General features: G+C 37.1%; 1 protein-coding gene across 9 annotated transcripts in view; it reads left to right on the top strand.

Moving 5' to 3' along the window:
- dmd (dystrophin) overlaps positions 1 to 12,954 on the top strand; it is a 721,300-nt gene that overhangs the window by 262,058 nt on the left and 446,288 nt on the right. For all 9 annotated transcript variants that reach the window (XM_088914984.1, XM_088914986.1, XM_088914981.1 and 6 more), the window contains 2 exons: positions 3,622 to 3,801; positions 12,294 to 12,469. In XM_088914984.1, the coding sequence (XP_088771110.1) occupies positions 3,622 to 3,801; positions 12,294 to 12,469 (356 nt within the window). The remainder of the gene's footprint in view (positions 1 to 3,621; positions 3,802 to 12,293; positions 12,470 to 12,954) is intronic.

The raw sequence follows: 12,954 nt of genomic DNA, 5'->3' as shown, positions 1-12,954 counted from the left end.
GTTTCAGAATATTTAATTAAATGAAATGTTCCATTTGCCTAGTACCCAGAGAAATGAAATACTGTTGTTGGCTAAGGATGGCTACGGTATGTGTATGCAGGTCCCACACTGAAAGATAGTTTTCCCTAATACGGACCTCAGTTCTTTCATGCGCAGCACTGTACTGTATACAGTATGTGCCATCGCCAGATGAGCCTCAGAGTTGGGATTCATTCAAGACCCTACCTTTTCCATATGGTTCTTGTCTCCATTGATCTGCATACCACAGCTGTATAGAGACACCTGTATCAGATACTTGAATCAAAGTCATCACATGCTGATATTTATAGACCTTCCATGATGCTTATTTATGTTAGCAGCCACAGTTGCACTATAGGAATGATGCCTCAGGCTCCTTCCAAACCTGACGATCCTGTCACGGGGCTGTTACATGAGGTCATTCATTGCCACTTCCTGCAAGTTGTTACTGCCGCTAGAGTTTACCAAGTGCCCTAGGAACTTCACACTGCAGCGCTTTTGCTTGTCATAATCCCAAGGGAATTCTCCCTTTTATTTCACTGAGCTATAGTTTCATAATTTAAAGCCAGCAGGCCTGTGACCTGTTTATAGGAGCAGATTGTACATTGGTTTTCCACATACTCCCAGCGGCACATTCCCCATGAGACATGAGTATGAAATTATGCTTTGTGGTAATTACACTGTATTACTCATATTGCCTAAAGTACTACAGTATGTACTGTACTGTATGATGTAACAGACAGGTTCCCAGCATTTGAAACAGCTTTATTCTCCAATTAATTATAGTGTGTTAGTGTCTCCATACTACGACTACTACTGCTAATACTACCACTAGTACTACTACTACTAATAGTAATGATAGTCTACTGCTACTCCTGATAGCCGTGCTGTACCAAACAGAGCCGTGTCACTCTATACACATACTGTATTGTAGTATTTCACGCCTTCTAGGTTTTGTTTCGGAGCTATAATGTTCCATTTTTGTCCTAGACCATTGTAGGCGTTTGAGTTTTGTAGGCTGCAAGAGCATACAAAGCTATCACAACGTCATTAATAAAGTGTTCCTCCAAGGCTATTACATGTCAGTATAATCCATACTTATACTGTAGATATCTTTTGTGCAATTGGTACAACTGTAGAAAAGATTTCCTTTGTTGGTTTTTTAAAATAGTTTTCGGTAGTTTGGTAGTTTTAATATTGTCTTTAACCTAGGCTTGGGTCATATGCATATGATTTTTATACTTTCTTTTTCAAACCTGTGAGACCCCAAGCTTAGCTTTTCTTTCTCAGTTTCCTTCTAGTGGAATGTGTTCAGAAACACAAGACAGTCATCCCAGTGTTTTGATACTTTTCAAGACCAACGTTTGATATGTGTATTAGCTTTTAGGATGCTTTTAGAAAGAGGATCATCACATAAAATTCATTCCTCCTTAGATCTGGTGTGTGGGAGCACATACTGTACGTATTGCTGTTTTATCAGTGGGGCAACACAAAGAGAATTCCCATAAACTCCCACATAAAGATAATGTTAATGATAATGTCCTTGAAGTATAAATGACTTACATATGTTTTATAATGACATATGTATTTTTAAATAATAATATATGGCTAAACACACAGTATTTGTGGATTTTCATTTTTGTGTAGTATGGAATACTAAGTAAAACAGAGTGAGAGGTAATGCAACATTCCTACAGAAATGATAATACAAAAGTGTGTGTGCATGCGTTAAATTAATCCTATATTATAAAATTAATGTGGGAAATATACAGTATTTGAACAGGTTTCTCGCTGAAAGGGTTTATCTTCATCCATTGTGCTTTGGGAATCATTGGATTATATATACTGTAGAGTAGTCCAGTTTTCTTAAGCCTCAGTGCTGGACAAAGACCATGAGTAATGTTCTCTACGTTCTTGAGGAAATTGAGCCATTGTACAACATTAAATTTTAGACAGCTGCCTGAGCTAATCTGAATTCAGCAGTATCCTTTATAGTGGCACATTATGTCTGTCAATCAGCTCTTGCCTAAATATAAAAGAAAGTGCCCTATTATATTTCCAAGGATAATTTATTTTAGGCTCTGCCATTTATCATAATATTTATTTTGTTTCCCATCATGCACATTTAAATGTATTTTGTGGTTCTAATGTCAAGCAGTTACTTCTTTTCACAACTGAAACAATATATTATTTTCATATTTCTTCATTTGTATGTTACTGAAAGTACTGCAGATACTGTACAGTAACTATTTTACAATACTGAAGTACTAAAATATTTTTTAAAAATACTAAACAATACTACATTTTATAGGAAAACAACATTGAAACAACTATTGTATAATTAGGAGGCTCACGTATTTAAAAGCATCTTATTTAGCAACATATGCATGTTGAATTATGTTGGGTTTATTATTCTCATTATTATTCTAATTTGAGCTATATTGCAAAAGAATATATGTTTCCCATTCATATTAAGTACTGTATAAGAGACTTATGGCTGCTAAAAAAAGACTTGTTTTAGCCATTGTCTTATTGGGAGAACGCAGGATATATTTGAAATATTATGAAAATACACAGTGATGTCTGTATTCTGCAGGTTATCTGGTTATTTTATACTGAAGTACAGTAAATTATCCTGCTAAGTGAATATCCTGGGGTGGTATATCCTGAGGTGGCGCTGTGGCTAAGGATCTGTGCCTGTGGCTGGAAGGTTGCTGGTTCAAATCCTGCAGCTGGCAGAGGAATCCTACTCCATTGGGCCCCTGAGCAAGGCCCTTAACCCCAGCTGCTCCAGGGGTGCTGTATAAATGGCTGACCCTGTGCTCTGACCCCAAGCTTCTCTCCCTGTATGTGTCTCATGGAGACCAAGTTGGGGTATGTGAGAAAAGACAAATTACTAATACAAGAAATTGTATATGGCCAATAAAGTGATCTTATCTTATCGTATCATTATATGCACTGCTGTAAGCTGCACTACATGCTGTTGAATTTCTGAAAGTGCTGAACATTTCTACTGCTTTCTTATATTTTAAATGTTTTGAAAGTCCTAAGGAAAATAAGATTCTCAAATTTTTAATGCACATGGTGCTTTTATTATGCTTATCCATTTTGGCATTAACATTTAAATGAAATATTCATAATGTCAATTGGAATACAGTAATTACATTGCATTTAAGAATGACACGACCTTCTCTGACAAATCTGACAAATCTTATGCTTAATTAAAACTACAAAACAAACCAAAAAAAAACATCTACATTTTTCCATTTATGGATAAAACTATTATTTTTTCTTTTTCTCAGGGCCTGGTAAAATATTGGTTGAATGCACTATAGCAACAGTCATTCATCTTATTTATTGACCCTGTCATTACTGTGCTAAATAACTTTGGCTTTGCAAACACTAATATGCTGTCAGAAAATAAACAAAAAACAACAAACAATTAACCTCTGCATTAATGCACCTCATAAGAGAAACAAATGGCTGGTTATTTCTGTAAATTCCCATGGCGTGTCTACTCCATGAAACAATATGATGCTGTAATTGCTGATGGGCTCAGTTCTCTTGCTGGATGGGTTTTTGACTGATGGTCCTACTTGGCAGATTCTGAAGGGGGACCTGGAGATGAAGAGACAGACCATGGACAAGCTGTGCTCACTCAGCCAGGACCTGTTGTCAGCTGTGCGAAACAAGGATGTAGCCAAAAAGCTGGAAGCCCGTCTGGAGAATTTTGCTCAGCGATGGGACAGCCTGGTGCAGACCTTAGAGAAGAGCTCCTCACAGGTGTGTAAATAGGATGAAGTCTTTCTCTGTTTCCTTTACTGTTCTTTTCTTTCTCCACTTGAATGAGCATGTACTACACTCCTGGGCAAGGGGACCAGCAGCAGCATACAAGGTCACTCTAAGTGCTAAAAGAAACTTGGAATGGAATGGAAACAGGCATTTGGTGTTCTAATTATTAAGTATGTCTTGTCTCAAGCAATACTTGTTTGATATTGTGCTTTAAGCCCTCCTCAAAAGCCATTTAATACAGTGTGGATATTTCAGAAAGAAATAAAAAATAAAATGTAAAATGAGAAATTATTATAATTATTTCTCTGTAAAACGAGAAGACGATTTGAATGTCTGTTGAATTAGCATAATATTAATAGTCCTTACCTTTAAGTACTGTAATATTAATCAGAATGAAACAAAAATACTGTACAAGGTGAGGCCACAGTCAGCAAATATGACCTACTGAATTGGCCACAGAGGAGCATGTTCTAGTTTGGCATCAACAAATCTGTTATGAGAGATCAGCCAAGTCATGGGAATGGCAAATTGAAGAAATTAACTCTTTCATATTGGGTTGTCATTATTGCACAAAAGAAATGCAACATTGGGGTCTATTTTAGTTTTTAAGAAATTACAGATCAGAGAATCATAATAGGTATGCAGTATGAATTGTGAGACACTGTCAAATGTGTCAAAGTTAGTATGGAGTTTGACTTCCTTAAGCATTATACAGTATATCAGGTAGAAAAATGGCTAAAGTAAGACCTCAACATAGTTTTTCTTAATGTCCCTTAATGACACTATTAGATCAAGGACTTTCTGCTGTATAAACAGACAGCATACACTACCACACCACAACATCTCCAAATAATGTTTTCCATCATACAGTACCTTTCGAGGTAAGACAGCACTCGTCACCTCTCGCTGCCCCCCACAGAAGATGGAGATTTCATCTCGTAATTGTCAGCCTTATCAGTGAATGGCATCCATGCATGCAGATCAAGTTAATGTACTGTACGTAGACGGGAGGCACTGTGATTCTGCTGATGAAAGGATTGTTTCGTCCTTGAGTTTCTTGAACCCTGCATTCTGAAGACAGTTGCGCAGATGGAAATGCTAGTTCTGAGCTGACGCTGTGACCCTCTGCCTTCTAGGACATAGCCTGTCGATCACAGAGCTGTGTTCCAGGGCTCTCTGGTCTAGCCTGCTGATTGATAAATCTGCAGATCATCTCGTTCTCCGAGCTTCTTCTCTCTCAGTCCTGCGTGACTTTATATTTTGCTGATCTTGTGGTAATTGAACTTGTAATTCATGTGGTATTTTTATACATATTCTTGATTAATTAATTCTGGCAATTTTAGCTCAACTCAAATACTGAACACTGAGTATCAGCAGATTTTATGAAATCGTGTGATAATAGCTCAGGATTTTTTTTTGTTTTCTAAGGAACAATTAAAAAGGTATCTACATACAAGCAATATTATGTACTGTATGTGGATCTTGGTCATTGCTACTGTAACGCACGGGGGCTCCGGCGGGCGCCCTTGCCGCATCAGGTCGGCCCCACACCGTCCGGGGCTCGAACCCGGGACTTCCGCGTCTCTCTGCAGCGACCCAGCCCCGTGAGCTAAAGAGAGATCTCTATCCAGCCCAGTAGCTGTAGTCCTGCTATCATAGGGAAGGGCGGTGACGTCACCTGCTCTGGTACGCCGGCTCTTACACAGTACCTGACGGCCGTAAGCGTTACACTCTCCCCCGCTTAAATCGCCGTCCCCGGCGAAGGGCTATCCCATCCCACTTCTGACACCAATGTAACGCACGGGGGCTCCGGCGGGCGCCCTTGCCGCATCAGGTCGGCCCCACACCGTCCGGGGCTCGAACCCGGGACTTCCGCGTCTCTCTGCAGCGACCCAGCCCCGTGAGCTAAAGAGAGATCTCTATCCAGCCCAGTAGCTGTAGTCCTGCTATCATAGGGAAGGGCGGTGACGTCACCTGCTCTGGTACGCCGGCTCTTACACAGTACCTGACGGCCGTAAGCGTTACACTACAATTGTCATTGTACATGTAAGTCAATATACAGTATTTAAAGAATGTTAGACATGGGCAAACAGTAAAACTTAGACATTTCTAGATACTACTACCATTTTGGTGTGAATTTGGTAGAACAATTATCTAGAAACTGTGAAATGTAAATTAATAGTAATCTGCAATAAAAATGACTGAAGGGAATTTTAAAAGACTCCAATAAGAATAAATGCCAGGAAATGGCACTTCATAGTTGCTCACACAAAGTACTATACTTTGCTTATTGTAACTTTCAGCTTATAGATGTGAAGGTCATGGTATGTTTGGAGAGGCAAGTAGGTGGTTAAAAATCACATTAAAGAAGCCCTTCACACTCATTAATATGTTCTCTGCAAGCTCTATAATTATTGTCCCAATCATACATTAACAGATTTCACACTTGCAGATCATAATTATATTAATAATAAAAAAATCTGCCATTCTAAATGTAGTTCATTTTAATTCAGACATTATCCTCAATTAAATACTGTATGTATTTATCATTGTTCACCTCCATGTACAGCCAGTCTGTTCGGTTTTCATTCAAATTTATCATTTACATCTCGTTAGAAGATCATTCCGAGGCTAACAGTGGCTAAAATGTTTTCTATGTAAACAGCTTTCTGAACTGACAAATATATATTGTGTATGTTGAACTGAACAATCTATTATAACATGCATGCTTAAACAAACTATATACAGTACTATATGTATAATCACAGTGGCATAAAATACCTGTATGATACACAGAAAAAGTAAACTTTCCCTTTTTTTCCTTTTAAGATCATTTGACATGCAATAGCACTCATATAGAGTATATTCATTTACAGTATGTAGACGGATATTTTCAGTAGTCTGACTTTGGCAAACTGTGCAGTTATTTTACGTTATAACGAGTTAAGGGCATCGCTTCTGTATCATGGTCTTTTGTCAGGTCGGTGTGGTGTTGCGGGTGCTATCCTTCGGCTCTGAACTAATTAACATGCTACAATCTGAGGTCCTGAATACTTATTCATTGAAGATTCAAAGGCACGGTTCAAAAGAGTATTTGTCCTTGGCATTCTTGCTAAAGTCTACTCTGGTCTTCCAAAAGTTGTCCCTTAATTCAGTTTCTTAGTTTTCATCCTGAACTGCAGTGTAGTGGGGTTGACGTATCACCAGTGAATGCTTCACTACAATGGTTAATGAACTCTGTCAACCCCATATGTAAAGCATTTTGGGATCCTTCAGAAGGTTTTGGTTGGGTGAGCTGTGTGAAATGTAAGCTTCACATCGTGTTAATGTATTATAAAATTACACCCATCTGTAGCATTTAAGTGAAATTAACTTTTATTATGAACGTAACACTCAGCGTATTAAATCTGTACCTGGAGAACATTGTGAAATAAAAAAAAATGGTGAAGTGTGTGTAATCTACAGTACGTTATCTGAAGCTATTATTGAATGTGAGTTCTATTTTTAATACAAATTTAACTTGTTCAAATCTTTTGTCAATCCATGTAGCGTATTGTTTTATTCTTTTAATACCTCAGTTTGAGGTCCTGTTCTCTTGTCTTCTTCATGTCTTCAGTCATAGCAGCAGTTTTGCCCTCCAAAATACACAGCATTAAATTCAGATTCTCCTGTTGCTGGCACTTTATGGATACAAGTTAATGTTTTAAATGTCCTTAGTTCAATGCATGAAATAACAATGAAAATGTGGAAAAATGTATTTACATTTCAATTTTTTTTGCCATGCTGGATTTGTCACACATACTGTATAAGTGTTTACGATTCTGTGATATCCTTAAACATGCCTCAAGTTACAGTAGCACACAATGCATATGGTAAGAGAAGTCGAATTGGATGAGCAATGAATTAAGTCAAATATTAAGATAAACCATACCTGTCCACAGAACTTTGTTTTATTTACAGGTACTGTACTATACAGGAAAAACAAAACTAAGCACTTTATCCTTGAATTTGTACTTATATGTATTTGTCTTTCACTGAACAGCATCTGCATGAAACTTTGATGATTACCAAAATGATGTTTGAACTTCAGGTAAAGATCACAAAGGTCATAGAGCCAGCAGAAATATACATCTGTATAAGCTGATCCCTGCAGAAGCCAGTTGTTGTTGGCTTTTGCTACTTTTCGGTTTGATCACATTGTTAGGAATGTGCTTGTCAACACATTTATAATCTTCTTGCAACTTCCACTGTTCTTGTATTTCCAGAGCATTCCCTCTTTTCTGTATTAAACCTTTTTTGTGCTCACAGTGGTTCATTCATAACAGTAAAGATAGAAGCTGATGTTTCAGAACTGTGTTTGGGCCCATACAGAAACCATACGGGACTTTTCAAGAGTGTTGCTCAGTGATTTACTAATTCCTTATAAGTGTTGTACAATATTTACTGTATACAATACAGTTGAAATATATATGAGGAATCACTCTTTCAACTTCAACCAGACATGCCTTCATACTGCTATGTTTAGCAAGGTTTCTGTCAGCCCACTTACTTGTAGAGTTGTTCCTTTCTTTGAACAATCTCTTGGTCGTTCTAATACTACATTTTCCATGGAGAATCAAACTGATACCTTAAATATCTAGATGCTTTTAATGCTTTTATTAATGTCTCCGTGAAGCTCAACTTGTATGCAGACAGCAGCTAAATTATTGAATTATTTTGATAAATGGCCAGCTAACAGCCACATTTCCCTAAAGAAATAAATCACTTTGGCCCAATTCAACATGCTTTAATCAATTACTCTAGTCTGTTGACAACAAAATTGACACCTCTGGTCTAAATCCTAAGGGAAGCCTATAGGTTATAAGTTACTCCAGGAATCACAAAGAAGAGAAAAAAAATAAACAGTTCTTGTCTGAAGGTAACATCAAACAATTGTGCCCATGCTTTATGTTTATAACATTTTGCTTCCTTTAATAAAAAACGTTTTGACTGTGCCAAGGACAGTATTTCCCATGCACACACCCAGTTTTATTTGGGCAATTAGAACAGATTTTGGACTTCATTGGATGATTTATGTGAATATCAGAAGTGGTTAGAGGACATGTGGATGAACTGCATGAAATGTGTTTTCCTCTGCTCTGTGGATTGCCAGAACATGCGCTATCAAACAGCACATTGACAAAACACAGGACCTTCTAACAGTGAGGTGAGGAATGTTTTTTTCTGCTTTGTTCATAAGAATCTTATATGTAGGACTGGGAAGACTCCAAGCACTTACCAGGTCTGTGTATGTCTCATGTTTTGCATTGAGAGCGAGCATGGCTGTAAGAAGAGGAAAAGAGCTAATTGACCATACCCTAATTTATTCTCCTCAGATCAAGCTGGCTGGTCACAGTTTAGAAGGTCAATACTTGTTTGTAGTTATAATTATACCAATTAGGATCTGCACAGGATATCTCATTGGCTAGACAGCTTGGCAGTCAGGTCTCTATTTTTGTCCTTTTGCTTAGACAGTAACACCAAGGTCTCTGTCTCAGATTCAATTAAGAGATGACTGTTCATATGTCTGTCTCCTTCTTTCCCATTAACAGAAGGACCTGAATTGCAGTGTCCTGCTTATATTGCTTTGTGGAACATTTGCTGTTTTATTGTTTTAAATAACAATCCTTATTTATAAGTATTTGATAGGTTGTCTGACTTATGAGAGCTGATATGATCTAGGATATAGTTCTACTTCCTTGGAGCAAAAGAACAGAAAGCACAATTTCTAAGTTTTAGGAGTCTCATTTGAATTACAATTCTTTCTGTAATCCACAGAAAATCGGTGCAAGGAAGGTACTACAGATGATGTATGCCCATGTATTTTATTTCTAGCAAAGGACTGAAATGCTGAGTTCTGAACTGTACCTTTTTATTAGAACACCTTGGTTCTCAACATCAACAAGCACTCATTTGCAATAATCAAGCCTACACAAAAGCATGCATTAGATATTCTGTATCAGATTGAAAGAGATGTCACTGGACATGATCAGTGGAGCGCAGATAAAAAAAGATGCCTTGACAATACAGAGAACATGAGATTCGAAAACAAAGTTCGAATGGGTTTCCTGACCTGAGCATTTGGACATGTTCCAGGGCCATCGGTTGTCAAACTAGGATTGACACATTTAGAGTTGATAATAAGAGTCTTGTCATTGAGGAATTGTGTCAGAATTCAGATTTAAAAATTTATCTTGCATCTATTTCAGTGCCACAAGGCAGACAGTGCTTGATTAATGTCTTCTGGTTTTTGTTCCAATCCTGAAACAGTTAACCTAATTATTTTCTAACTTAGACACATACAGTGTAGTTCATACAGTAACACAAAATGTTCACTGAATTGAACAAACAGCTATTTATAAAATACTATGGAATCATGTTATAAATATTGCAATTCTGTAGTTAATTTAATAATTGGGCCCACTGTGTTCAGTAATTAAAAGCTCAGGTTGCACTAAATCCAAAAGGGACTTGTCCTCCAGCCAATGAATCTGACACCCCTGCAGCAGATCATGGGTAGATGTCTTTAAAGCCTGCCTTGTATTCTGCCGTAGATGGAATATTTTTTTATTAAAGTGCCCTCAAAACTAAGCCCTTAAATTGAAGACTACTTCCAAAGGAGCCAAGTTCTCACATGGTAGATATCTCTTCTGGATTTGTCCAATGTAACCCCATCCTCAGAAAGATGTCATAGAAAGATGCCAGGGCAGGCTTTGACTCCAGCTCTTCCAATGAGAAGAGTCTAGTGAGCTACAGTACATAACAGTATAAGTAATCCTGACTAAGAGTTATCCCCCCCACCCCACCTGGTTTGAAGTGTCTCTATGAAGAAATCATCATTAGCTTGAAAATGTTTGTAATTGAATCCCACCTTTCTTACCACATGGAAAAATAACAAAACAAATCATGTCCAATAAAAATGTCTTTTCATATTAATTACACAGTTTACAGCTCTCAGTTGAATGGTTTGTTTGTTCAAAAACAATTAAAAGAAAATAAATTGTAGCATGTTAATTAGCATCTCCTGAATTTGTATGCATGATAACAGCAATAACGTTGATTTTGAGTGTTATTTTATTGATACAGTTCTCAAAGAAATTACTCTTTTAAAGCCTAGGAATGGGAGTTTGGAGCCATAAAATGCCAGGCTGTCTGCATGTAGTGCACTGAAAGAAAATCACACAACCTCAAAACTGAAAAAGGTTTCTGTGTTTGCTGTGCATAAACAAATATATTTAAACATTCAGCTTTCAAGGTTATTTGTTTTAATCTGACTTTTATACCAATTAATTGCTTTCTGAAACTGACCACAGACAGGGGGCTTTCTGTTTAAACTGAAAGCCGTGGATCATGTGTTTTCTCTGTATTAACTGGTCAGAAATGAAAATTGCCTGGAATTGTTTTGTTTAGTCACGGAGGAGTGAGATGCATGTCCATAGCCTTTTGAAATCTTTTGTTACATTATAAAAAATGAAATGGACAGAATGAGAGTGGGGGTTAAGCAGAATGATCACATTTCCTACAAAATACAAGATTTTGCACCAGAAGGAATGAAAACTCACACATAGAGTGTAATACAGTCCTAACCAAAGTGCCAAATGCACCTGTACAGTGGACAGATATAGGAGAAAAGCCATTTTTGAGATTTTGTATGTGTGATTGTTGTATTGTACTGTACGTCCATGTCCAGTTTGTGTATCATGTACTGTATGTGGGTATTTCCTTAAGATGTTCCCTGGTCGTTCTTAAAATTCACGCCAATGTGAACAATCCTTAATATGATAAAATTGCCTAGCCTCAATCAGAACAAAAATGCATTTACAGTACATGTGTAATAATGATGGTCAAAGGAGATGCTTGAAATATTCAATTTTTTCATCAGAATTGTTTCTTTCTGCTTAAAGGTTAACTGTCAGTAAAAATCTGATCTTCAAAACTACAAAAAACTTTATACTAAGAAAAATTATTAAAATGAAATAACAAAGCCTAAGGAGTTTCAGATATATTTAGCTATTTTACTCATTAGACTCAGATGGAAATATTTGACTGTTTTTTTTATCTTTAGGGGTTAAACAGAGTGTTACCTGTTAAAATGTCTTTGTCCTTCAATCCATCTGTCTGACCTTATTTCTGTCTGCATAAAGTTTGTTAAGTGGCAGCACTCATAAAAATGTTTTAATAAGAAGCAAATGGATATGTTGATCACCCAGACGATGAGCGTAAAAGAACATGGACTCAAGAGTACAAGTAAATGTACAGACTTTCATTAACAATCCATTAGAAATATTCTGCTGCAACGATGGTCTAGCATTATTATGCTTTTGCTGTGAATTCAGTTCACAATTTTGGTGTGACAGCAAGTTTTTCTTTCTTTTGGAACTTCTGACATTTTGCTGTTGAAGTATCTCTGCAGCTGCTGATTTACATTTCAATATTTCTTGCAGATCTCACAGACTGTCACTACTGCTCAGACAGCGCTCTCCGCCAGCACAGTGATGGAGACTGTAACTATGGTGACCACACGTGAACAGATCCTTGTCAAGCATGCAAAGGAGGAAATCCCTCCACCCCCTCCCCAGAAGAAGAGACAGATTGTGGTAGACTCTGAACTTAGGAAAAGGTAAGTCAGAAATTCAAGTTAACCCAGGTTAAACAAGCAATTAAGCAGCATATGAGGCATCTGGAGTCAGGGCCAGATACTACTGACCTTTAGAAAACACCTGTATGAGACTCAGCTTGACATTATAATCTCAAGGATGCCTATCCACCTGATCAGGGATTGGTTACATACTGCTTGTTTTTCTCCCGTGAATATTTCTTTCCCATATAACTGATGTCAAATAAACACAATTCATCATTTCATATCGAAATCAGTCAATTAATAAAAAGGTAGCTGTACATTTTTATACACAGTGACATCACAGGCCTTTCCCTTCATGTTCTGATGTGATGTTTTTATTAGTGGAAATATGCTGTTAAGTATATGAAGTCAGAATCGATTTGGATTTTAATTTTATCTCTGTAAATTAAATTTTAACTTATTTCTGAGTTACTGCTTATTTCTTTTATTTTGTGAAAGACACATTGCAGAGATTTCTTGAATGT

The sequence above is a fragment of the Atractosteus spatula genome, chromosome 4, assembly GCF_055471065.1.
Source record: "Atractosteus spatula isolate fAtrSpa1 chromosome 4, fAtrSpa1.hap1, whole genome shotgun sequence".
Classification (NCBI taxonomy): domain Eukaryota; kingdom Metazoa; phylum Chordata; class Actinopteri; order Semionotiformes; family Lepisosteidae; genus Atractosteus; species Atractosteus spatula.
Note: the sequence above shows the minus strand (reverse complement) of the source record. Positions and strands in the feature narration are given on the sequence as shown.